Here is a 27,034-nt window from a genome sequence, read left to right as displayed (position 1 = left end):
GGTTTCCACACGTGCACAGAGGGGCCCGGTCGGCTTTGTTCAGGTGCTTGAGACCACCTGCAAGATGGTGGTCCTTTTCCTCTTAGGGCTGGGCTACGGTGTCCTAACAAACATCTCTACACATAACTTATCACAGCAGGGAAACCAGTAGTAGTATGAGGAAGGTTCTTTGAGGCAAAATCAGAAGGAAATTCTCAGCCACCCATTTGCATGTGCGATGAGGAGTCATTTCCAGGCAGAGGATGCAGGGGAACCCTGCCCCTCGCCCTGCATTTGGAGTTTCTGATGATATTCTTGGTCCCAAGGGAGGTGGGCTTCCCTTTTCTCTGTTTGAGAAGCTGCCTCAGGCAGGGAAGGAAGGGGCTTGGTCTCAGGAAATGAGGAACACTTGGAATTGAGCAGCCTCTGAGCAGCTGCAGCCACGGGGCACACTAGTCCCGGTCTGGGGGGTTTGTGGGTGTGATACAAGTGTGATGTAAGTGGCCAGCTTCACAGTGAGGGCTCAGGGTTCTTTGCGAAGTCTGTGAAGCCTGCAGAAGAATCCAACTCCTTGCAGCCTACTTGGGCTGGGTGGTAGGCCTCCCTCACCCCAAGGTGTTGATGGCAGTAGGGTCCTTGAGGTCAGGACCCTTGGTAGGGACCATAAAATCAGCTGTGATGTCCATGGAGTTCTGGAAGCAGTTGGCTTCCAGGAGGTCTCGGAAGCTCCTGGCGGTTCATGTCAGGACTCCAGGCTGGCTGGAGTTCGGTATAAGCATTTATGGGGGCAGCTCCTGGGGGTCCCTGGAGCATGGGGTCTGGGTCCTTCCTGGGCTAGCGGACGGCGAGAGCAGCATACATGCTGGGCTCTGCTGGGGGCTCCCCTGATTGGGGGGCAGGGGGTGCAGTCTCCCGTCTGAGGGTCGAGTGGTTCAGCTGGGCATAGGTCACATCCTGGGGAGCTTCAGATGCAGCAGCGTGGTGTGGGGGAGAGGGAGGGAGGGTGGTTGGGTGGGGGAAGCCTCGGGGCCCAGGAGGAAAGGAGGCACTCCTTGGTGGTCTTAGTCATCAGGGCTCTGCTGGAGACGGTGAGCACTGGTCTCCAAATCTTTCCTTCCTTCAGTCCCTGTAGCTTTGAGCCTCAGGGAGGAGGGAAGTGAAGGAAGTTGAAATTCCTGTGACTGGTGGCTGGTTGTGTAAGTTTGGTGCAGGGGAGAGGGCAGGACTGGAGATAGGAATTGGGTGTGGTGCCATCAACATGGAGGGACAGTGGGACCCCGCTGCAGCCTGGGAGCGAGCTAGGGTTCTCCATTGTGAACAGGAGCTGATCCTCACCCGTTAACCAACGCACGAGGTACGTTGCTGGATCACCCAACCCGGAGCAGCCAAGGGATGAGCAAGTATTTTAGAATCCTCTGGAGTTTAGAAGGCATCCCCTCTGGGCCTCTCTGCAGCCCCAGGATTGGATTTAGCCCCTTTGTGGGGGGCACAAAGCCCTAACCTTCAGCCCTGCCAGCTCGACCTGAGCATTCAACACCTTGAAGGTCAGGGGAGACCAGGTGTGGGGTTGCAGCAGCCCACAGGGCAGGTGCTTCCAGAAGGGAGAGGCTGCCGGCAGTTGAGAGGTGTCAGGGTTCAGTGTCTGCTGGATTTAACGTCTGAACAAGGAGGTGTGGGTGCCCTGGTCAGGATTGGGGGAACTGACCTGACCAGCTGCCTGCTGTCCTCCAGCTGTGTGTCTTCCACGACAGCATCCGGTGGGGACAGAACAAGGAGGTCCCATCTCTTGCCGAGATTCCCTGACATCTCACACAGCAGATGTCCAGAGAGGGTCAGTGATGTGGCCAAGGCCACACAGTATCAGATTCAAGCTCCCACATCCCCAAGCCCAGAACCCTTTCCAGCCACTCCCTGGTGTCCACAGCCCACCCACATTGTCTGGCCCTGCCCCCAGGATGGCCCCTCTTCCCTTTACACAAGCTCTCCTTCTGGACTGGGCTGGGCAGCTGGGCTGGAGCTAGGCGGGGAGAGAGGAGTGTGAGGGGCAGTGCGGGAGCTGCGTGCAGGCTGGCCGGGGTGGGAGTCTTTTGGGAGAGGTCTTGCCTCTTCTGCCGGCCTCTGTCCTTGAGCACTGATGCTGCAGCCGCTGCAGGAAGTTGGGAATCGGCCTCCAGCCCACCCCAGAACCCTTCTCTAGGGTTACAGTAAGATCTGTGAGGGCCTACAAACTGATAAGATTATAATCCCCTCCCACCTCCATAAAGAAGTCAAGAGAGAAACCTAAGCCATAAAATACAAAACTTGCATGTGTTTTCAAACATTTCATAAGTTTAAAAAAATCAAAAGAAAATACGTGTACACTCATATTTAATCTCTAGATTTTCTCATTTGGAGATGCTGGAGGGGTTTTCTAACCTGACTTCACCCGTCTCTTAGGTTTCCCTTTGGCTGGTGCCCTAAGCCCACCACCTCCAGGGGCCTGGGTCACCCCGTTCCCTACTCACCCAACTTCCTGCGTCTGCTCTGACCCCGGTGTCGGACGAGGAGGACGAGGGGCAGCAGGACGAAGGCCACCGAGACCCCGATCAGGACGTTCAGGTACCATTTGAGACCTGGGGCACCAGTGACGTCATGAGTGAGCCCAAGATGCCATTTAATTGAGCGCCTACTGTGTGCAGGCTCGTGCTGGGGTCTGTGCATTCATCTCTTCTTTCACAACAATCGTGCAACAGTGACTGTCACTCCCACCCACTTTACAGATGAGGAGACTGAGGCACAGAGGAAATGCACATGCCTCAGGCCACCCAGCCTGGATGTGGCAGAGCTGGGGTTGGAACCCAGGACTGTGGGCTCCCTTGTATTTTTTTTTAATTATTTTTTTTTAATGCTGTCACCTCCGGGCAGAACACCAGTACAGAGACGTGTCCCTCAAACCCAATCCCTACTCCTCTGCCAGCCCAGCCCAGATCTGTCCCCACTCTGCAGAGGCCTGGCATCCCCCGGTGGGGCCCGTGTGGACAAGGGTGTGTGTGTCTGGGAGGGGCAGGTGGGAGGCTCTGGCCTTCCTGAGCTCTAAACAGGGCCTGTGCTGAGGGCTCCCCATTGAGGGAGGAAGCAGGAGGGCTCCTCCACGCAGGTGAGCCTCGGACTCTGCGAGGAACATGACTCAGCCAAGATCGCAAGCCTGGGAAGTAGCAGAGCAGTGACTTCCAAGCCCTGTCCTTCCCTGACCCCAAGGCCGCTCCTTGGAGGGCTGAAGCCCCTGACTTCAAGCAGGAGGGCACAGACACCATCCCCACGCACAGTGTGGGAGCAGACTTCTTGCCCTTTGCAGTCGGGGAAGTGGGTCCCAGTGAGAAGAAGGAACTTTCCTCAGGCCATTAACTCAGGAAGTGGCTGAGCCAAGACCAGACTGAGCTCCTCCCACCACCACCTCCCCACAGAGACCCTCACTCACCTGTCTGCACGCCTGACTCTGTGGGGGAGAAGCTGATCCTCAGAGCCTCCTGGGGGTCAGGACAGGAGGGGAGGGCCGGGGGCTGCTTCTCCCCACACAGCCCACTGCTCCTGCCCGAGGATGGGCCCCGACATCTCCCTCTCCATGAGCCCCCACCCTTCAGCCACCAGCCGCAGAGCCCCGGGAGCCCTTTGGTCTCCCCGCATCTGTGCCCGACTCCCACCCCGCTGGGACACAAGCTGTGCCAGGGCCTGTGATCTTGGTCCCTTGGGGACTGAGACCTCTGCTATCCACCCGCTCTTGTGTGGAGGAGGATGGAGATGGCGGGGTGTGTCTGGTCTTTTTCCCTTCTGGTCAGCCCCAAGTCTTTCCTACCACCTGGAACATGTCTGGACTCCAGGGATGAGGATGGTGCAGGGAAGGGAATTGCTCTGGCCTTGTCCATCCCTTTACTGTTGATTCCCCTCCTTCTGTGACCCCCTCACTCCCAGCCCAGCCCAGAGCTGGGGACAGGACCCTGAACTGACCAGGAAGGCACAGAGGGCCAGGGCTGGGGTCCCTTACCTGAGAGCAGGAGCTCCAGGGGTCGCTGGGCTGTGACCTCAGGGAGGGGGAGGTGCTGAGTGAGCTGTAGCACGTGTAGGTCCCACTGTGGGCTGAGGTCACAGGACTCAAGGTGAAGTTGTTCTGAAAGGGTGGAGCCGTGTCCTGCAGACGAAGGTGCTGGAGAGGAGTGAGTGACCCCTCCTTGGACAGATGGAGGGGATCGGACCAGACCTCAGAGCCACACTACAGGGTCACATTGTCTCTGCAGGGTTCTGAGGCCCACAGCTGGGCTGAGAGGGAGGGTTTCCTGTACATTCCTGGGGGCGAGGAAGGTCGTGATGTGTACAGAGCCACCCCCAACACACCCTTGACCCTGAGCTGAGGGACCACCATCCTGTCTCCAGGGACCCTGTCTGTGACCCCCTCTCAGCTGCTCTCAGCCCCTCTGTGTGGGTCTCTCTTATCTCCCGGCACCCGCTCCATTTTTCTCACTCACTCTCCCTGGACCACTGCCCTATCTCAATGTCTGCTCTAGGACCCCTCCCAGGACCCCATCAGCACCAGGGGTGGCTCTGGGCCCAGCACCCTGAGAACACAGTCAAGACATGGGGCAGGACAGGGGCTGCTCACCGGCGATCAGGCTGTCTCCACGGAGCACGAGTGAGCCCGGCTGGGCTGAGAGGGAGGGCTCCTTGTACACGCCTGCAGAGAAGGGACAGTGGCACCGAGGGGGACGCACACCCCACACTGCTCACTGGGGCTGCAGTGCGAGCTCTCCCTGGTCCCTCCCAGGCCTCCCGCCAGTGGTTCTGCCCCGGGAGGCCACTGCCCCTGATCCCCCATCACCCCAGGGCTCACTGGGCACAAGGCTGAGGTCAGGGGTCCAGGAAACGATGGGCTTGGGGGCCCTCACCTGTGACCTGGCGATGCAGAGGGTGACTGGGGTGTGACCACACGTGTGCAGGGAGCTGGGAGAATCATAGCATCCGCGGGTTCCCCCACGGGAGGAGTTTAGGGGGCCCACAGGGCACACGGCCTGTCCCCTCCCATGGGTCCTCGATGTCCGGTGTCGGGCGGTTCAGCACCTTCCTCCTTCAGCAGGTGCAAAGTGCCGCTGCAAACTGTGAGCTGCATGCCAGGGACACGCTCTCTCCTGAGGCCACCACAGGGCGTGGCTGGGCTGAGAGGGAGGGGCTCTGTGCACCGCTGAGGGAGGGGAAGGGGCTGGGTTAAAGGGGGACCTTCACCCCGCTCACTGCAGGTGTGGGCTGTGAGGGGAGACGTCCGTCCCCCTGAGCCCACACTCTGCTCCCTCTGCCTGTAAGGACGCCGCCGCAGTGGGAGGAGACCCGGGTCCTCCCTCCTACCTGTCCCCACCAGGGGCAGGGGGTCACTCCACTCTGACCTGTCTTTCCTGCTGTGATAGACACACTGATACTGCCCTGCAGTGCTTGAGCTTGAGGATTCAAAGGGGAAACTGGCCTTGTTACTGGAGTCCTGTGGGGCCTTAGCCTCCCAGAGTCCAGAGGGCCTCTCTATATATAGACGGTAGACATCAGCCCTCAGAGATCCCGGACACCAGATGGTCACAGGGCTTCCCTTGGTGACCATGACACCCGGGTCAGCCCCGATGGAGGGTTTGGGGAGGACCCCTGGAAAGGGATCAGACCTGAAGAGTTAGGGGTGCCCTTCTCCCCTCAGTTTCCCCAGCTGTCATTCCCCAGGCTCCTCCCAGACAGGTCACCATCATTTCAGACCTGCTGTGTTCCCCCCAGATGACCAGGGGGTTGTTGGGTTGAAGCAGGAGGTCTGGGGGGCCTCACTTGCCTTGACCTGGTTCCACGGGCCCTGACTCAGCCCTGGGAGAGAGTTCCCTGTGAGCACCCTTCCCCCAGCACACATCATAGATGCTCCAGGCCTGGTCTGGGCCCTGAGTTCTGGGGTCAGATCTGGGGCTGAGCACATCCTTCCTCCCTGACAATTTCTGCCTCCACTCATCTCCTGAGACCTGGGGTCTCTCAGCTTCAGACCTGGGAGGAGAGGGGCCCCCTGCCCTCTCCCTTCCCCAAAGCTCACCGAGGCAGAGAAGGGCAGTGAGGGTCGGGGTCGTGGCTGTGCCTCCCATGGTCCCCAGCCATGCTGGTGTCTCACAAAGTCCACAGAGCCAGCAGGACAGACAGACATGCGGTGGGTGACAAGGTGCAGGCTCTGTGTTACATGTCCTGCGTTCCTCATCAGCGCCCCTCTGCTCTCCCTGAAGCATGGGGCCCAGGAGACAGCAGGCTCTGGGGATGTTTCAGGCCAGATCTGAGACTCACCAGATCCCCCTCCCCCACTCTGCCTTCCTGTCCTCCCTCCTCATTGCCAAATCCAAATCCAGAGAGTGACATAACATCCCAGAACGTGAGGCTAGAAGAAGCAGGCCCAGGAGCTACCCCAACACCTGTTCCCGTTCTTATTCTGCCTCTTACGTAGGCTGTGTGATCTGGGGCAAGTAAATTCCCTTTCCTGAGCTTCTGTAAATGCAAATTTTGTCCCTTTCTTTCATCAGCTAGTCCAGTAAGGCAGTATTTGTTGAGCAATGACCATGTTCAGTCATGGTGCCAGACACTGGAGATTCACTGGTGAAGCCGACAGATTCCTTTCCTGGACTCATGGGGCCCAGAGTACTGAAAACAGACATTGCAAATATTTACATGGCAAAAAATTCAGTTATAGTCTTGTGAGACTGTTACAAGTTGGAAGAAAAAAAACGGGGAACAATGAGTTTCATTAACAGGTAGACGCCATGAAGCCTGGGTCCTGGTTGTGAGGTGTCCTTCTGGTGGATTGATGAGCAGTAGTTAGCTCGGGTGGTGGTGGTGGTGGTGGAGGCATCCTTGACCAGAAGGATCTTGAGCTGTTCTCAGAACTGAGAGCAATTAGGCGAGGGCTGGGGCCTTGCCACACAGGATCTTGAGTGCCAGGTAAGTATTCTGGATTTATCTTTAAAGCAATTGGAAGATTTTAAGCAGCAGAGAGTATGAATAGATTTCTATTATCAAAAGATTACCACCATATAGAAAATGTAACGCAGGAGGGCTGTATTGATAATTAACTCTATTAATAGTAAAATTCCAACATTAATCTCTCTCCTGGATGATGTGTTGATCAGTATTTTAAGTCATTTATGTGGTTTTCTCCTATAAACCTTACACGAACTTATAACAACATATATTTATAGTTGAGTGGAATGAAAAAGGAAGGCGTCTTGGTCTGGCAGGTTGGAAAGGACATGGCTCCGTTCACGCAGTCTGAGGAGGTGCAGAATTGTTCAGTAGCTCTGAGGAGGTGCAGAATTGTTCAGTAGCTCTGTGTATGTGTGTGTTTGGGGGAGACATGTTTATGTGTGATGAGTTTGGCTCGGGAGGGAGAGCGGCGTTTGCTGGGGCTGATCATTCACAGCCTGGAATATCAGATGATGCACCTTGACTTTGTTTCGAAGGTGGAAACTGTTGGAAGGGTTTTGAGCAGGGCAGGTTCAGATCCGATGCGGTTATAGGAACCGCATCCAGGCCTGGTCTGGATATAGTTCCTCTCACTATAGGTGGTGAGAGGAATGAGCTGGAGTAAGGAGTGGAGCCTGGATTGGAGGACCAGGAAGGAGGCTGATGTGATGAAACAGACAAGATGTCCTGAGCCTTGCGATGGATCAGGGACATTGTTAAGAAGGGCTCAAGGAGCACAGTGTGTGGATTTGGTGGTTGGATGTGAAGTGCCGGAGACTGGGGAACTGAAAGCGCTCCCACTCTCTGCCTTGGTTGCCTGGAGGAGCAAATGGGGTGGTCATAAATGGGGTGACCCCAGGAGAGAGGGAGACATGGGGAGATGCTTGGAAGACAGATCACGTTCTTTAGAGTGAAGCACAGCCCTGCCTCCTGACCTGGGACTGGATTTTCTTTTCCCCAAACACTTCCCTTCACTGACCTCCTTGTGCCTATAATTCAGCACCATCTTTTTTCATCTCCCTTCTTCAAAACCTCTGAGTCAGTTCTGCCTCCTCAGTGCCCCTTCCTCCCCTGGGCAGAACTCTTCATCTCATTCTGTGAATTCTTTCTCCAGGCGTGGGGTAAGAGCATAGGTTGGAAGCAAAGATTTTTTAAAACGAACAACACCCAGGATCTGTGAGGCCATTTATATCATTGCTCTGCCAGCAAAAGGAGAATGATATCAATGAACGAAAAAAATTTTTTGATGAGCTAAATACGATTTTACAGATTTTTTTTTGATGTGGACCACTTTTTAAAAGTCTTTATTGAATTTGTTACAATGTTGCTTCTGCTTTATTTATTTATTTACTTATTTATTTTTTGGCACTGAGCCATGCGGAATCTTAGCTCCCTGACCAGGTATTGAACCTGCACCCCCTGGTGAAGGCGAAGTCTTAACCACTGGACCACCAGGGAGGTCCCCAGGTTTGTTGAAAGTCATCCATTTACATGTCCAAGATGCTCCACAAATGAAAAATTGGATAAGGTTTTAAAACGATGCCCATGAGGGCACACAGCAGAAGCAAGAACTACAGTCCTGCAGGCTGCAGAACAAAGACAATAGTCACAGAAAGACAGAAAAAATGAAAAGGCAGAGGATTATGTCCCAGATGAAGGAACAAGGTAAAACCCCAGGAAACCAGCTAAGTGAATTGGAGATAGGCAACCTTCCAGAAAAAGAATTCAGAATAATGATAGTGAAGATATCCAGGATCTCGGAAAAGGAATGACGAAAATGCAAGAAATGTGGAATGCGGAATCTTAAAAAAATGATACAAACGAGCTTATTTACAAAATAGAAACAGACTCAGAGAATAAACTTATGGTTACCAGGGGTAAGGGTGGTGGGGAAGGATAGTCAGGGAGTTTGGGATTGACAAAAAAAGAAATTGTATATCACTATATTGTATACTTGTAACATATAATATTGTATATCAACTGTACATCAATAAAAAAGTAAAATAAAATAAAAACGATGCCTACACATCACAACCATAATCAAACCAGTGGGAAAAAATTTGAAAGCAGCCAGAGAAAAGTGCCAGGTTCCATACAGAGCATTTGAACGATTACAGATTTCACATCAGAAACCACTATGGTCAGATTTATAGTTCTGAAAATCAAGAAGAGCTAACCTGGACTTCTTCTGGATATATTCTTCAGGAATGAAAGGAAAATAGTCATTCTTAGAGGAAGGAACACTGAGAGAATGTGTTGCCTGCAGAACTGCTCTAAAAAAAGGGATAAGGTAAGATCTTCAGGCAGAAAGGAAATAGTTCTAGAGGGAAACTTGGAAATTCAACAATAAAGGAAGAGCAGAAGGTGGTAAATATCTAAGTAAATGTAACAGCATATTTTTCTCGTTTCCTCTTAAGCTCTTTAAAATATGTATGGCTGTTGAAAGCAAAAATAGCAATGTCTGGTTGAGCTTTTAATATATATAGATGAATACATATAACAGCTACAACATGATGGGGAATGAGGGTGAAAGGACCTGTATGGTGATAAGGTTTCTGTGTTTCTCTTTTAAAAAAAAAAAAAAATTATTTATTTATTTGGGTGCTCCGGGTCTTAGTTGCGGCACACGGGATCTTCACTGAGGCATGCGGGATCTTTAGTTGTGGCATGCAAACTCTTAGTGGCATGCGAACTCTTAATTGCAGCATATGGGATCTAGTTCCCTGACCAGGGATCGAATCTGGGCCCCCTGCATTGGGAGCGTGGAGTCTTAGCCACTGGACCACCAGGGAAGGCCCGTATGTTTCTGCTGAAGAGTTAAAATAGTAACTCTGTGGAATTAGGTGTGTGTATTATAATGCCTGCAATGGCCACTAAAAAAACAACATGTGAAGATTTTCAGTTGGAATATCAATAGATATAATGGAATACTAAAAATATACTCCAAAAAGCAAACAGAAGGAAGGGAAGGGAAACTTGAAGAGCAAACAATAGAGGGGATAAAGAGAAGACAAACAATAAAAGGGAAAATGTAAATATAACCTTGTCAGTAATTACATTAAATATAAATGGTGAAAGCACAATTAAATGGCAGAGATTGTAAGACTGGATTAACAGCAAGTAAGACCCAAGTATATGCAGTCCTCAAGAGGTTCACTTAATACAGTGGTATGAATAGGTTAAAAGTGTTATAAATAGGTTAATAGGATGAAAGAAGGTATTATGCAAACATCAAAAGAAAGCTTACGTGGCTGCATTAGTCTCCTATTGATGTTGTAACAAATTACCAAAAACTTAGTGGCTTTAAGCAACACAAATGTGTTGTCTTACTGTTCTGGAGGTCACAGATACAAAATCAGTCTCAGTGGGCTAAAGTCGAGGTGTCAGCAGGGCTGCTTGCTCTTAGTGGCTTTGTGGTGAGAATCTGTTTCCTTGCCTTTTTCAGCTACAAGGGGCTGCCTGCATGCAGCACCTGGCTTGTGGCCCCTTCCTTCCATCACTCCAACCCCTGTTATCACATGTCCTACCCCTGATTCTGATCCTTTTGCCTCCCTCTTACAAGAAGCCTTGGGAATACACTGGGATCACCCAGATTACCTAGGATAATGTCCCATCTCAAAATTCTTAATTTAGTCACATCTGCAAAGCCCCTTTTTGCTATGTAAGGTAACATATTCACAGGTTGCAGGGATCAGGGCTTGGATATCTTTGGGACAGCAAGGAAGTGACATTACCTTCCTTGGTGGCTGTGCTGTACAAGACAGTACAATAAAATGTATCAGAGGCCTTAGAGCAAGAAAATTATCAGGGGTAAGGATAAAAAGGTCAATTCATCAAGAAGACATAGCAATCCCAAATGCGTGCACACAAAACCACAGAGCTCCAAGGTATATAAAGCAAAAACTGACAGAAATGAAAGGACAAGTAGATAAATCAACAGTTATAGTCGGGGACTTTGAGACTCCTCTCTTGGTAAGTGATAGAGCAAATAGGTGGCCAATCAGCAAGGATATAGAAAACCTTGACTATACTATCAACCAACTTGACCTAACTGGCACACAGAGCACACTCAACCAATAGCAAAATACACCTTTTTCAAGTGTGCATGGGATACTGGCCAAGATAGTCTTCATCCTTGGCTATTGAAGAAAGCTTAACAGATTTAAAAGAATTACTATCATACATCACTTCTTTTCTGACCCTAATGAAATTTAAGTTAAAATCTATTATTAGAAAGCTATCTGGAAAATCTTCAGCTATTTGGAAATTAAACAACACACTTCTAAATCATCCATGGTGAGGAACTCAAGGAAAATTGGAAAATATTTTGAACTGGATGAAAATGAAAATACACTAACCTTGTGAGATGCAGCTAAAGCAGTGTTTAGAAAGAAAGTAAGACCAGCAAGTGCTCATATTTAAAAAAAGAATGGTTTTTGGGACTTCCCTGGTGGTCCAGTGGTTGAGACTCTGCGCTTCCAGTGCAGGGGGCATGGGTTCTATCCCTGGTTGGGGAACGAAGATCCCACATGCCTTGTGGCGAGGCCAAAAAAAAGAGAGAGAAAGAAAGAAAGAATGGTTTCTAATCGCTAAGCTAAGTTTTCATTTTAAGACACAAGAAAAAGAAGAGCAAGCTCACCTCAAAGTAAACGTAATAAATATTAAAGGGCAGAACTACATGAAACTGAAAACAGAAAAACAATAACAGAAGTAAATGAAAGCCAAAGCCGATTCTTTAAAAAGGCCAATAAAATTGACAAACCACTAGTCAGAGAAATCACGGAAGAAAGAGGGAAGACACAACTTGCCAATATTTGGAATGAATGACAGGGTATCACTACAAACCCCACTGCTATTAGTAGGGTAATAAGAAAATATTACAATTCTGTGCCCATAATTTTGACAACTCGTGAGAGACATAGACTACCAAAACTCACTTAAGGAGAAATAATCTGAATATTCTTTAAAAATATTAAAGAAATTGAATTTATAGTTAAAACAACTCTCCAACAAAGAAGACTCCTGGCCAGAGTGGCCTCACTGGCATGTACTACTAAACATTTAGGGAAGAAATAATGCAGTTTTACACAATCTCTTCCAGGAAACAGAAGGTAAAGAAACACTTTGCAGCAATTTTATGAGGTAAGCATTACTCCAAACTCAAATTAGGCAAAGACAGTACAAGGAGAGAGAGCTGCAGACCAATATCCCTCAAGAACATAGAAAATTTCTCACCAACATATTGGTATATGAAAGCCAACCATATCGGAAAAGGATAACATATCATAACCAAGTGTGATTTATCATCAGATGCCAGGCTGGTTCAATATTTGAAAACCAGTAAGGTTAATCCATCATGTTAATAGACTAACAAAGAAAACCCACATCATTATATAAGTATATGCACAGAATGATTTGATAAAATTAATTAAATGCCCAGCTATATAGGAATAGAAGGGAACCTCCTTAATCGGATGAAGAGCGTCTGGGATCTACATTTACCTGATGTCATACCAAATGCTTTCCCTCTGTGGTTGGGAAGCACACAGTGACGCTCTCATGACTTCTCTTCAGAATTGGCCAGTGCAGTAAGACAAGTGAGAAGGAAAAGAAGCTTACAGATTGAAATGGAAGGAATAAAACTGTCTTTATTCCCAATCTACATGATCCTGTATGGAGGAGTTCCTAAGGAATCGACAAAAGAGCTTCTACAACTAGTAGGTGAAGGAGCAAGGTCTCAAGATAAAAGATCAATATTCAAAAACCAATTGATTTCATTCTACAAATTAACAAAGGACAACTGGAAAGCACAATTAAAACACAATACTTTTTACTATAGCACCGAAAACCATGAACATGTAGGAATAAACATAAGTATTTATGTGTAAGATCTGAAGACGAAGAACTGTAATACGTCGGTAAGAGAAATTAAAGAACAGCAACAAAAGATATACCGCATTTCTTGATTGAAAGACTCAATATTTTAAGATATCAGCTCTCTCTAAATTGATGTGTACTCAAAGAAACACCAATCAAAATCTGAACTAGCTTTTGTAGCAATTGACAAGCTGATACTAAAATGGAGGTAGAAATATGTAAGAGCAATAATAGCTCAAGAATTTAGAAAAGGAGTAAAATTGGACGTCTTATTCCAAGACTTTATATGGAAGGAACAAATGTAGTGGACAGTGTGGAATTTGCATAAGGATGGGGGGAAAAATAAACAACAGAGATCCCAGGAGTAAACACACATATATGATCAATTGATTTGTAACGAAGGAACAGAGTACTTCCTTGAGGAAAAGATAATCTTCTTAACAAATGTTTCTGGAAGAACTGGATATTTATTTGGAAAAAATGAAGCTTCACCTTTACCTCACACCATACACAATAATTCACATGAAATGGATCGTAGATCTAATTGCAATAGCAAAACCATAAAGTGTCTAAAAGGAGACATTAAAGAAAATCTCCACAACCTTGGATTAGACAAAGATTTCTTTTAAAGGCTTTATTGAATTTGTTACAATATTGCTTCTGTTTTATGTTTTGGTTTTTTGGCCGCGAGGCATGTGAGATCATAGCTCCCAAACAGGGATTGAACCCGCACCCCCTGCATTGGAAGGCTAAGTCTTAACCACTGGACCAGCAGGGAAGTCCCAAACAAAGATTTCTTAAGAAAGGTACAAAAAGCACAGAAAACAACAAAAACAAAAGATTTATTGGACTTCATAAAATTAAAAACTTTTGTTCTTCAGAAGACTGTGTATATATATATATATATATATATATAGTGTGTGTGTGTGCGCGAGATAAAGGATTTGTATGTAGAATAAATAAGGACTTTTACAAATAAATAATAATAAAACCTTCCCACTTGAGTAAAACAGTTTAAACAGACATTTCTCAAAAGAAGAAATGGTGGCGCAGTGGTTGAGAGTCCGCCTGCCGATGCAGGGGACACGGGTTCGTGCCCCGGTCCAGGAAGATCCCACATGCCGCGGAGCGGCTGGGCCCGTGAGCCATGGCCGCTGAGCCTGCGCGTCCGGAGCCTGTGCTCCGCAGCGGGAGAGGCCACAACAGTGAGAGGCCTGCGTATTGCAAAAAAAAAAAAAAAAAAAAAAGATATATAAATGACCAATTAGCACATGAAAAACTGCTTAACATCTATAATGATTAGAGAAATGAAAACTCAAATGAGATACCAATAAAGTTGATGAATCAAAACATTATACTGAACAAAAGAGGGCAGATACAGAAGAGTACAGACTTTATAGTTCCATTTTTATGAAATTCTAGACCTTGTAAAACTAATTCCTACTGAGGAGCACTGGTTGCTGTTTGGTTCAGTGTGGGTTTGGAGGGTGTAGGTTGACTAAAGAGGTCACCATGGAATTTCAGGAGTGATGGCAATGTTTTATATGTTGATTGTGGTGACAGTTGCTACGTGAATTTCTACATTTGCCAAAGCTGATCAAACAGCACAAAGGGGGTACATTTCATGTCTCAGTATATATACACATGCATACTAGTCATACCAGGCTCAACCAGTGTCCATTCCACCAGGATGAAGTCAACCTGCAACCACATGTCTGATTTGCTTCCATAAGAAATGATACAATGTTAAGGACTTAAGTGTTCCTTTCCTCTGCTGACACAATGGACATTCAGCAGTATCTGTAGTTAAATCACTCTCGGTGAATGGCAATCAGTCCCTGATTCCAGGCTGATGACTAGCCTCCATCTCTGTCTCCACGGCCATCCTTCAAAGGCCCAGTGTGTAAGCAAGGAGGCAGAGGCTGGCAAACATCCACTGAACCAGGCGTCCTGTCCCCTTGGCTGTTAAGGACCCTGTCTGCAGTGAGGCTCTGGGGGGGACATTAATACCTCATTGAAAGACCACGTGCCTCATGCCCACTCCTGTACCCATTCCTCCTTCCTGGCTATCCTTGTCCCCTCCCGCTCAGTTCCCCTGACTGTCTAGGCAGGGCGGTTGCTCCCATCCCTGGGTCTGTGTACATCTTTCCCTCTACCCTGTTCTTTCCACACACACAAAAGGTATCCTGTTCATCACCCAGATGTCTGCTCCGTGAAAGCATTTTCCCTCAGTATCTTTCAGGTACAGGGCTGTAGAGCAACACCACCCCCAAACCTGACGCTGCCCAGACGTGACCCAGGCCGTAAAGCTGCAGAGGACAGCTGAGGGAGGGGTGTCACCGTGTCAGGTAGCCGTGGAGGTATCCTGTGCCTCTAACCCCTGCCTTTGTGGGACTTACCTTGTTCTGCGGACCTATTCCTGGCCCCAGGTTTACCACTCATGCAACAGTGGGTTGCAACCCAACGACTTGGTGGGCATGACGACACCTGGCTCATCATGGGAAGTTCCAGCTGCACAGACGCTTGATGTCTCTTTGTCAATCAGTCAGTGTCTGTTGGGAACCAGGAGCCTGCCAGGAGCAGTTTTTGTTTTAATTAATTAATTTTATTTTTGGCTGCATTGGGTCTTTGTTGCTGCTTGTGATAAATCCTCTCAGTTTTCCTTCACCTGAGATTGTCTTTTTTTTTTTTTTTTTTTTTTTTTTTTACCTGAGATTGTCTTTATGTCCCCTTCATTCCTGAAGGATAGTTTCACAATGCGTAGCATTGGGGATGGACAGTTCTTTTCTTTCAGCACTTGAAACTGTTGTGCCACTACCTTCTGATAAGTCCAAGGTCACGTGAGTGGTGGGTTCCCTCCACAGTGAGGAGGCATTTCTGTCTCACTGCATGCAAGGAACTTCTTCCTCTTTTTCTGGATTGTGATGCATCTTGCATTAGATTTCTTGGGGCTCATCCTGTTTGGGGTTCACTGAGTTTCATATATGCAGAGACTCATGGCTTCTGCAAAGTTTGGGGAAATTTCAGCCATTATTTCTTGAATAGTTTTCCAGTCTTATTCTCTTTCTCCTCTGGTTTTAGGATTCAGATCCCAGGGATGTGAAGTCATTGAGAGTCCGTTCTCATGCTTTTCCAGAATATGTTCTCACTGGTGTCCAGACTGAGTAGTTTTTATCCTTGTGTTTTACATCATTTCCTCTGTTGCCTCCATTCTTTTGTTGTGTCCGTCCATCCATGGAGCCTTTTATTTTAATTATTGTATCTTTCAGATCTGAAATATCCATTGCGTTCTTTTTTTAAAATTTGTTTTATTTTTGGCTGCGTTGGGTCTTCATTGCTGCCCGCGGGCTTTCTCTGGTTGCGGCGAGCGGGGGCTACTCTTCGTTGCGGTGCGCGGGCTTCTCATTGCAGTGGCTTCTCTTGTTGCGGAGCACGGGCTCTAGGCACGCGGGCTTCAGTAGTTGTGGCTTGCGGGCTCTAGAGTGCAGGGTCAGTAGTTGTGGCTCAGGGGCTTAGTTGCTCTAAGGCATGTGGGATCTTCCCGGACCAGGGCTCAAACCCGTGTCCCCTGCCTTGGCAGGCGGATTTTTAACCACTGCACCACTAGGGAAGTCCTCCGTTGCGTTCTTTATGTCTTCTCTTTTTTCGCTGAGCCTTTCTAGTTTTTTAGATTTACTTTAAGCATGTGTGTAATTGCTCCTCAAAGCATTTTTATTATGGCTGTTTTAAAATCCTTGTCAGAAAATTCCAAAATCTGTGTCATCTCAGTGTTAGCAGCTGTTAAGGATGGTTTTTTCTCACTCAAGACGAGATTTTCCTGGTTCCTGTTGTGACGAATGGTTTTTCAAATTAGACCTGGTCATTTTGGATATTATGTTTTGAGAGTCTGGGTCTTATGTAAATCTTTGTTATAGAAGGACTTTTCTTACACATGGCTGGGGCACTGACTCATTACTGCCAGGTGGATGGGGCAGTCCAGGTACCCTACTCGGTCTCCTTTGACACCCACTGTGTCATTACTGGGGTCTTAGCAGTCTTAGTGTGTCTGCTGCCTTCTCTCTACCCTTCAGAGTACAGGCAGACCTTGGAGATATTGCAGGTTCAGTTGCAGACCACAGCAATAAAGCAAATATCACATTAAAGCGAGTCCCACAGTTTTTTGTTTTCCTAGTGCATATGAAAGTTATGTTTACACTATATTGTAGTCTGTTAAGTGTACAATAGCATTGGTCTAAAAACACAATGTACATACATTAAAAAATAATGCTGTTGGGGACTTCCCTGGTGGCACAGTGGTTAAGAATCCACCTGCCAATGCAGGGGACATGGGTTGATTCCTGGTCTGGGAAGATCCCACATGCCGCGGAGTAGCTAAGCCCGTGCGCCACAACTACTGAGCCTGCGCTCTGGAGCCCACGCACCGCAACTACTGAGCCCATGTGCTGCAACTACTGAAGCCCGTGCACCTAAAGCTAATGTTCCCTAACAAGAGAAGCCACTGCAATGAGAAGCCAGTGCACGGCAACAAAGAGTAGCCCCGCTCGCCACAACTAGAGAAAGCCCCACGCGCAGCAAGGAAGACCCACCACAGCCAAAAATCAATAAAATAATAATAACGCTGTTGGGAAAAGGGCACTGATGGGCTTGCTTGATGTGAGGTGCCACAAACCTTCAATCTGTAGAAACAAAAACAAAAACATCCCTGCAATATCTGGGGAGTACAATAAATGGAGGTATGCCTGTATTCTTACGTTTGTTGTGCATGTAAAGTCCAGGAGTCTTACTGTGCTTTGTGGGGGGTTAGGGATTCATACTTCTGTTTTCTCCTGCTCCAAAACTGGAAGTCTGAAATGCAACTGACTTTTATATGTTGTGATGATGTACCCAGTGACGTTAGATAAATTCTTTTCAAATTCGAATAATAGGTCCTTATTCTATTTTGGATTTTCTACTCACACAGTTTTGTAATCTTGAGCAATACAGTTTTATTCCATCCCTCAGTGCCTATCACTTTTTTTTTCTTTATTTAATTGGTTGGTTCTTCCAGGCCTGCCGAATAGAAGGGTAATAGTGAACGTTCCTGGCTCACTCGCAATTGCAGGCAGAAGGATTACACGTTTTTACCTTTAAAAATGATTTCTATTGTAGATTTTAAAAGATGCTTTTACAAATAATAGGAAATTCCCTTTTATTCCTGAGTTTTTTTCATTATAAATTGGTGATGTATTTTATCAAAAGCTTTGCATCTGTTGATATGATGATTTTTCAGATTTCTTCTTTTAATGTTTGAATTGTATTGATTGATTTCTGAGGATGAAACCACCCATGCATTCCTTAAAAAAAAAATACCTGCAAGTTCATGATATATTACTCATTTTATATAGCAATGAATCTCGTTTGTGAATATTTTGTTTAGGAAAATAAAAGACAGAATTCTTTATAAATTCTAATAAAAGACAGCTTCCTGTGATTTTCCCATTTTGTAGTTTCTTTGTCAGGTTTTGGTCTCAATTTTTTTCTGGCCCGACAAAAGGTGTTGCGGGGAGTATTCCTTTCCTTCCCTATTCTCTGCAGAAGCTTGTGTAAGTTTGGTGTGTGTGTGTGTGTGTGTGTGTGTGTGTGTGTGTGTGTGTATTTCATAAGTGCATACGTGTTCAGAAGCATTCACCAGTGAAGCTTTCCGGACTAAGAGTTCACTTTTTGGGAAAATTTTAAATCACAGACTCCACATATTTAATATATACAACAATCCAGATTTCCTATTTATCCTAATGTTCATCATTTTGGTAAATTATATTTTAGAGAATTTTTGTCCATTTCATCTACATTTTCTAATATAATGGCATAAATTGTTCATAAAAATTCTTTATTTATGTAAAGTCTGTAGGATCTGCCGTAGTGTCATGATAATGGTAAAGCATGCCTTCTCTCTTTTTCCCTTGGTCGTTGAGCCTAGGGTTTATACGTGTGATTAATGTTTTCAGGATTGAAGTTTTTGGGTTTATTGATTTTTCTCTACTTTTTCTTTGTCCTCATTAGTAGCTACTCTTGTCATTGTTATTTCCCTGCTTCTACCTTCATTTGGAATCATTTGCTATTCTTTTTCAAAATCATTGGTAATTGAGAAGTCTGTTGCTTTTTTTCTAAAACGTAAGGATATTTGTTATCTTTGAGGGTAGAATCAGGTGACTGCCAAAGGGTCCCAGGGGCTCCTGGTGGTCTGTGTTGGGAGTCCAGGCTGTCTGTTGGTCGTTAGGTGGTGTCCACTGCGGGCAGGCAGCTCCTGTGCCTTCCGGGGTCCGTGCAGTCTTCCTCCCTGGAGCGTGGGGTCTGGGTCCTTCCTGGGCTAGCGGACGGCGAGAGCAGCATACACGCTGGGCTCTTCTGGGGGCTCCCCTGACTGGGGGGCAGGGGGTGCAGTCTCCCGTCTGACGGTCGAGTGGTTCAGCTGGGCATAGGTCACATCCTGGGGGGCTTCAGATGCAGCGGCCTGCGGTGGGGGAGAGGGAGGGAGGGTGTGTGGTTGGGGTGGAGGAAGCCTGGGGGCCCAGACAGGATGGGGCCCACCTGACCGTCCCTCTGCCCGTCCTCTTCCGCTTGTCTGTCCTTCGTGTCCAGCAATCTCCCCGACAGGGAGGAAGGAGAGGTGGCCACCCCCCGCCTTAGTCTTGATCTTGAGTGGTTCACCTGGGCGTACGTCCCCTCCTGCCTGTACGTCCTGCATCCTGCCTGTTCTGCTGGAGGGAGAGAGTAGGACAGAAAGGGGACTTCCTGGATCCACTGTGATCTCCTTCCGTCAGCTTTCCACTGTGTTGGCAGAGTGATGCTTTAAAACCTTAGGTCAGGGGCTTCCCTGGTGGCGCAGTGGTTGAGAGTCCACCTGCCGATGCAGGGGACACGGGTTCGTGCCCCGGTCCGGGAAGATCCCACATGCCGCGGAGCGGCTGGGCCCGTGAGCCATGGCCGCTGAGCCTGCGCGTCCGGAGCCTGTGCTCCGCAACGGGAGAGGCCACAACAGGGAGAGGCCCGCGTACCGCAAAAAAAAAAAAAAAACCTTAGGTCAGGTCACTTTCCTGATGGAAACTCCGGGGACCTCCTAACACCTTGGAGCCTCTGGATTCTTTCTACGGTTCTGATTTCTGTATTAACATGTTATCTCCCTTGCACATTTGGCTCCAGCCGCACGGCCATCTTCCTGCAAAAGCACGTCCCTGCCTCAGGACCTTTGCACTTGCTGCCCCCCCACCATGCACTCTGTAACCTTCTCTTGCTTTACTTTCCTTATCGGGACCTTGCATTCTAGGACGCTACCTGCTTCTTTACATATAGTCTTCTCACCCACCAGGTGAGCTCCCTGTTGCACCTGCAGCACCTACAGGGAGCCGGGGGGATGCGCTCTCCTTGTGCACCGCTTTTGGGTGAATGAAGGAAGGGGCGCCTGGGGACTTTCAGGTGATTCACTTATTCACAAATCCTCTTGAGACGTGGGGCTTCTCTGCAACGCCAGAGGGTCAGACAGAGGACGGGGAGCCAGGAAAGGGGACCCCGAAGGAGGGGCCATGAGGTCACAAGGAAGCAGGAGGGGTGGAGTCAGAGCAGGACGACCCAGGAAGGCTGGAAGGAGAGGTCAGTGTGAGACGCTGCTGGAGCTGGGATGTGAGGACAGAGACGTGTCCATTGGACTGAGTTTGGCAACAAGAAGGTCTCTGGTGGCCTGGACAGGAGCAGGGGTCTCACCGGATGGTCCAGCTGCACCCCGTCCTCAGGCTGTGTGTCCTTCACGGCAGCATCTGCTGGGGCGGAACAGGGTGTGTATCGCTTGGCGGGATCCCCTGAGATCCCTCAGGGCTGGAGCCCCCGCAGTGCATCCAGAAGGGGCCACTGAGACCCAGGGGTGAGGGGAAGTGTGGGGTTTCAGTCCGCACCCCCTGAGCCCACCCCTTCCCAGCCTTCCCCTCCCCCACACAGGTGCCTCCAGAACCCTGTGTCCCCCACCCCGTCCTCTTCTGCTCACAGAGGGCCTGGTCCTGGGTGGCGGCGGCTGGGCAGGAGCTGGGGAGGAGGCGGGCGTGTTAGGGGGAGAATGAGGGGGAGCTGCTGGCGGGGCGGGCCTGGGGGTCTTCGGGGCGGGAGTTACCTGCTCTGCAGGCCTGTGTCCTTGGGCTCTGGGTCTGCAGCCCCTGCGGGAGGGTGGAAATCAGCCTCGCCCTGGGCTGGGGCAGATGACAGAGGCTCGGCCCTGGGACTCTTACGACCCCCGCCCCTCACTCGGGATTCAGGAGGAAAGAAGGAGACCTGAACTCATACTTGTGTACATGTTTCAACACTTCATGAGATTGAAAAGGGGGAAAATACCTTAAATTATACATGTCAGCTGACAGTACGTGTTTTCTTTCTAGATTTTTGACTTTCAGACTCTGGACAGTTTTTCTAAGCTGACCTTGCCCATCTCTTAGGTTTCCCTTTGGCTGGTGCCCTGAGCCCACCACCTCCAGGGGCCTGGGTCACCCCGTTCCCTACTCACCCGACTTCCTGCGTCTGCTCTGACCCCAGTGTCGGACGAGGAGGATGAGGGGCAGCAAGACGAAGGCCACCAAGACCCCGATCAGGACGTTCAGGTACCATTTGAGACCTGGGGCACCAGTGACGTCATGAGTGAGCCCAAGATGCCATTTAATTGAGCGCCTACTGTGTGCAGGCTCGTGCTGGGGTCTGTGCATTCATCTCCTCTAACCCACCCCACCCATTTTACAGATGAGGAAACTGAGGCACAGAGAGGGAATTCACCAACCCCAGGTGACCCAGTCTGGAGGTGGCAGAGCTGGGATTGGAACCCAGGGCTGTGGGCTCCCTGAGCTCTCCTGAGCTGCCCCCCAGCAGACACCAGCTTTGTGCTCTGAGGGCTGCTCATCTGTGGGGGGTCTGCAGGGCTACATGGGGTGGACTCTGTCTCTCTCCCCAGGACCCCTCCCCACCCTGCAGGGCCCTGATGCCCCTGGGAAGGCCTGGGCTGGGCTGGGGGCTCTGCCCTCCTGAGCTCTGCTCATCTGTAGGGGGTCTGCAGGGCTACATGGGGTGGACTCTGTCTCTCTCCCAGGACCCCCACCCCACCCTGCAGGGCCCTGATGCCCCTGGGAAGGCCTGGGCTGGGCTGGGGGCTCTGCCCTCCTGAGCTCTGTGAAGACCACCCGTCATTTCATCTCACCTCACAGCAGGCCTGTGAGCATGGTGGGACCAGGGAGCTTACAGACCACCAACCTGAGACTCAGAGGAAAGAAAGCACCTGCCCAGGGCCCACCGCAGGAGCTCAGAGCTGGGTCTGAACCTGGAGTCTGACTGCAGCCCTTGCTCTTTCCACTCAAGCTGGGCTCCCTGAGCTGAAGCGGGAGGGCCTGGGCGCCCTGGGCCATTGTCCTGCCTCCCCTCCCCCTCCCCGTACAATGCCACCAGCACTGCGGCACTGGGGACAGGCCCCCATGCAGTCACATCCTCAGGGGCCTCCCTGTGAGGCCTCCTCTCCTGGGGGGTCACAGCCAGAAGTCAGAACTGAAGGAAATCTAAGCTCCGGGCCATGATTCTCTGCTTTTACACTTGGAGAAACTGAGGCCCAGGCAGGGGAAGGGGGTCCAAGTCAGCGTCTCCAGAGGTGCCTGAACCAAGGCCAAAACTGAGCCCTGCCCCCCTGGACCCAACACCATGTCCCACAGACCCTCACTCACCCGTCTGCGGGCCTGGCTCCGTGGGGGGAAGGGCCCCAACTTCAGAGCCTCCTGGGGGTCAGGACAGAAGGTGAGGGTCGGGGGCTGCTTCTCCCCACATAAGCCCACTGCTCCTCCCCCAAGATGGGCCCCGAGGGGTCATTCCCTCTCCATGACCCCCACCCTTCATCCACCAGCCTCCGAGTCCCTGGAGCCCTGGGGTCCTCCTGGCATCTCTCCTTGACCCCCAGCCTGTCCTTGAGGATCTGAGGGCATTAGATCCTCCCAGAGACTCTGAAACTGCCTTGGGGTGGCCTGTGCTCCCTCTGCAGAGAGGCCTCAGTGACTCCCCAGTTGTTGAACTGGGGCCTGTAGGTGGGGGGCTGGGGCCCCCGGAATGTCCTGCGAATGAGGACGGGAAGGGGGTGTAGCTGATCCTGGAGTCCCCACCTTATGAAACCTTTCCCTTACACCTGCCCTGTGGTCTCCTCTACAGTCGTGAGGTTCCGGATTCCAGGTGAGGTGAGAAGGTGTGGGAGGGTATGGGAGGGCCTCTGAGGGGCAGATCCCCCTCTGGGTGACCCTCCGTCACAGTCCCCTCACTCAACCCTAGCCCAGAGTGCTCGGGACAGAGCCCTGAGCTGACTGAGTCAGAGAGGACAGGGTCAGGGTCCCTCACCTGAGACCGCGAGCTCCAGGGGGGCACTGGCGTGTGACAGCAGGTAGGGGTGACTGCTGAGTGAGCCGTAGCACCTGTAGGTCCCATTGTGGGCTGAGGTCACGGGACTCATGGAGAATTCGGCCTGGAAATGCCCATCTCGGTACCTTGATCTAAGACGCAGTGGGGGCCGGGCTGCCCCCTCCTTGGACAGAAGGAAAGTTTCCCTTGTGTTCCGTGACTGACACAGCAGGGTCACGTTCTCTCCTGAGGCCACCACGGGGCCCGGCTGCACCGAGAGGGAGGGCGTGTCAGGGAACCACCCTAGAGAGAGGAAGGGGGGTGAGGGGCTGCCCGCCCCCTGGTTCCTAACTGCGACTCAGCAGGGCCTCCCTGAGGCCCCTCATCTCTGTCTGTCTCTGTTTTCTCCGAGTCTCTCCCTCTCCCTGCCCACCCCCGTCTCTCTCTGTCTCTCTCCCTCCCTCCCTGGGGACCCCTCACGCCTGGTCCCAGCATCACCAGCTGGGGCTCCCCCAGCAGGGCCTGTGCAGAGTCTGGGTCCCTGACTGACCCGCTGGCTCCTCACCTGCCACCAGGATGTCCAGGGGGTCACTGGGGGCCGACCACTCGGAGGAGAGGTTGTGTCCACCGTAGCATCTGTACCGGCCCGCGAGGGTGTTGGTCACCGGGCCCAGGGGGAAGTCGGCCTGAGAGAGCCCAGCCTGGGGCAGCCGGCCAGGGCGCTGGGGGAGGGCCTGTCTCCCCTCCTGGGACAGAGCGAATCTGTCATAGCCGACGTCAGAGCGACACTGGAGGGTCAGGCTCTGTCCAGAGGCCACGACAGGGCCCTGCGGGGTCAGGAGGGAGGGCTTCCCAGACACACCTGGGGGAAGACCAGCCCTGGGCTGTAGGGGCTGGTTCCTTCCATGAAGCCCCTTCTCCCATCCTGGTCCGCAGGCCTCACTGTCGCTCACACTCTGTGTCTCTGTCCTGTGCGCCCTGCTCCCCCCTCACCCCACCCTCTCATCTGGGACAATCCTGGGAGAAAAGCATCTAATAATCTGTCTCGTGCCTCAAAAAGTGCGTGAGGCCAGGGTGGGACCTCCTCACCTGGGACCAGGAGCTCCAGGAGGTCACTGGGGGCCGACCACACCTGGGGGGTGTCCCTGTAAAAGCCGTGGCATCTGAACATCCACCTGTGGCTGGGGGTCACGTGACCCACGGGGAGCAGGGCCTGGGTCCTCCCATGGGGGTCTCGCTGTGCATCCAGGGTCCAGGAGGACTTGGGTTCTCCTTCCTTAGTCAGAATGAACCTGTCCAGTCCCTTCCATGAGCCACACTGGAGGGTCACGTTCCCTCCCGAGGTGACCACAGGGCTCGGCAGGGCTGAGAGGGTGGGTTTGCTGTGGGCCTCTAGGAGAGAAGGAGGGAGCTTCTGAAATGGGAGCTCAAACGGGCTGGGCTGTGAGAGGGACACACCCCTGAGAGCAGACCCCCTTCCTGAGGGCAGAGCCTGAGGCTGGGACCCCCGAGTGTCCTCTCACCTGTCACCACCAGCTCCAGGGGGTCACTGCGCTCTGACCAGCCAGTGGGGCTGTGATAGTAACAGTAATATCTCCCTGCGTAGGAGTTTCTCATATATGAGATGGAGAACTTGCCCTTGTCCCCAGGCTCCAGTGAGGGCTGTCTGTACCAGGGAGCTGAGCTTCCCTCTTTATTCAGATAGAAATCCCAGATCTCCAGGGTCCCCTGACACCAGATGGTCACGGGGCTCCCCCAGGGGATCACAGAGCCTGGCTCAGCCCAGATGGTGGGTTTGGGGAGGGTGCCTGGAAGGACATCAGAGGTTGCGTCACAAGACATCTTCACCCCCAGGTCCCCAGCTCTCAGCCCCCAACCTCCCAGACTCCCCTTCCTTCAGCTCAAAACTGCTGTTCCCCACCCCACTGCCTGGGGGTAGCCCCTTGTCCCCATGATCAGGAGGGAGGTGGGACACCTGGGGACAGACTCACCTGCCTGCTCCTGGGTCCTCAGGCCCACACTCAGCCCTGGAAGAGAGACCCCTGTGAGAGGCTCGCCCTGAATCCTGAGCAGCGCCTCTCCTACCCGTGAGCCTCCTGAGTCCTGGGGTGTCCTGACAGAGCAGCCTGGCTGTGGGGAGGGGTCCCTCCCTGGCTGGGGCTTCCCCTCCCCCTCCTCCATCTCACCGAGGCAGAGCAGGGCCGTGAGTCTGGGGGTCATGGCGTCTCGTCCCTGTGGTCCAGGCGGTGCAGATGGAGGAGACCACGGTGCCCTCAGGACGGAGACCCGAGGGTGTGTCCACTGGGAGGCTGGTCCTCCCCGTTACGGGACTGTCACGTCAGCAGCCCCACAGGAAGGGGAAGTGCCCCTCCCCAGGAGCCTGGCTGTCATTCCCATGACAGACCCGGTGTCTTCCTGAGACGCCCCTTCCAGGTGAGGGTGACCCGAGCACGTCTTTCCCTCTCAGAGCCTCCCCGTTGGGTCTCCTTCGTCCTCAGCCGGTCCATCGGCAGGTCCCTGTGGGGTCCTCACCATGGACAGGGGTCACCCTGGCCCTGGCGATGCTTCAGGGAGGTTGCAGGTTCCTGCTGCACCGCAGAGCTCAGGTCAGCAGAGACACACGTTTAACATCTGCCTACAGCTCCGTGGAGGTCAGTGTGGCAATGAGCACAGAGGAGAAGTTCGGGGAAATAAGGAAGGAAACATGCTCCCCTGGCCCCAGAGTGCGGCTTTGCTTTCTATCTCAGCTCCCTTCAGGGACTTCTCCCTTTTTCTTGAAACAGTGTCCACCCCACCTTCCTGGGAACAAACCCCTGAGTCATTCCTGCCTGCTTGGTGGCCCTTAATCCTTGGACAGGGCTCTCCTCCCCGTCTTGTCATCCTGCCTGAAAGCTTAGGGGACCTTGATTTGAGTTAGAGGTCTCAGTTTGAAGGAAAACATCTCTATTGAAATCTGTCCCCACTGCTCTTGTGACCGTGAGGGCAATGCCCTTTCTGAGCCTGAGTTTCCTCCTGGGCATGTTGTCGCGAGCCGCACTCCTCAGAGTGGCTGTGAGCTCAATGGTGTCAGGTTCATTGCAGGATCACCATTGTTAATTTCCAGAGCAGGTGACAACAGCAGTGGGTGGGACATGAAAGGATCCTGGGCTCAGACTCCACGGCAAAGTGGGTGATTGTGGTGCCCACCTAAGAGCCCTCCTCTGCTCCTAACACTGAGAAGTGCTATTTTGAATATTTCTGAAACACGTACCCACAGACCCATGCAGAAAAAGAGAAAGAAAGTTCCTCAAATGGAGAGGGAACCAGACCAAAGAAGAGGCAACCAAAGAAGAGGCAACTAGGCTGAGTGGCGCCCACTGACCGGGATCATCAAGGGGGTCATAGGGAGGAGGTTCCCACCTGTGTGGACAGAGAGAGGGACCCAGGTCCTCACAGGCAGGGAGGGGTCAGGGCTCCAGGTGAAGGTTGAAGCTGCGGCCGCACTTCCCCGCGTTTCTGGACGGGCACTGGGATAGCTCTGCTCACTGCCCCAAGCCCGTGGTCAGCATTGAGCCACCTCCCCTGTGTGGCATGAAACAGACTCAGTCCACGATTGTCAGCCATCGGCGTCCACCCTCGTGAGAGTGTGAGGGTCCCATTGGACCATCCCTGAGGCCACAGCTGTGAGCAGATGCTAAGTCTGAGACGGTGGGCAGCACGGGGCAGAGCAGCTGCAGCAGTCTCCCCTGGTCAGCCTGACTCCCAGGACAGCCCCGGGAGAAGCCTTCTAGGAGAGACCGGGGGTGTGAGGGCAGAGCCTTGAACAGGAATG

At 51.3% G+C, this 27,034-nt stretch overlaps 2 protein-coding genes across 2 annotated transcripts in view; both read right to left on the bottom strand.

Annotated features, from left to right (window-relative positions):
- The window catches only part of NLRP12 (NLR family pyrin domain containing 12), a 726,895-nt gene that overhangs the window by 369,053 nt on the left and 330,808 nt on the right, over positions 1-27,034 (bottom strand).
- LOC136140797 (leukocyte immunoglobulin-like receptor subfamily B member 5) lies at positions 585-25,443 on the bottom strand. Its single transcript, XM_065898965.1, has 22 exons — positions 25,410-25,443; positions 25,215-25,250; positions 24,747-25,031; positions 24,313-24,615; positions 23,789-24,085; positions 23,224-23,526; positions 22,902-22,946; positions 21,371-21,484; positions 20,984-21,059; positions 20,861-20,898; positions 20,584-20,636; positions 19,202-19,336; positions 5,068-5,188; positions 4,613-4,684; positions 4,238-4,299; positions 4,001-4,144; positions 3,437-3,485; positions 2,484-2,591; positions 1,913-1,996; positions 1,481-1,587; positions 839-933; positions 585-708 (listed from the first exon to the last, which is right to left on the bottom strand). The coding sequence occupies exons 1-22, from the start codon at positions 25,441-25,443 to the stop codon at positions 585-587; spliced, it is 2,685 nt and encodes an 894-aa protein (XP_065755037.1).

This window comes from Phocoena phocoena, chromosome 20 (assembly GCF_963924675.1).
Source record: "Phocoena phocoena chromosome 20, mPhoPho1.1, whole genome shotgun sequence".
Classification (NCBI taxonomy): Eukaryota; Metazoa; Chordata; class Mammalia; order Artiodactyla; family Phocoenidae; genus Phocoena; species Phocoena phocoena.
This window is presented reverse-complemented; position numbering and strand designations above follow the sequence as displayed.

Coding starts and splice junctions, on each gene's coding strand:
- LOC136140797 (XM_065898965.1), bottom strand. CDS start 25,443: ATGACCCCCAGACTCACGGCCCTGCTCTGCCTCG. Junction 4,145..4,237: donor CAGAACCCTGCAGAGACAAT/GTGACCCTGTAG, acceptor CTTCGTCTGCAG/GACACGGCTCCACCCTTTCA. Junction 934..1,480: donor TCGAGCTGGCAGGGCTGAAG/GTTAGGGCTTTG, acceptor GAAGCTCCCCAG/GATGTGACCTATGCCCAGCT.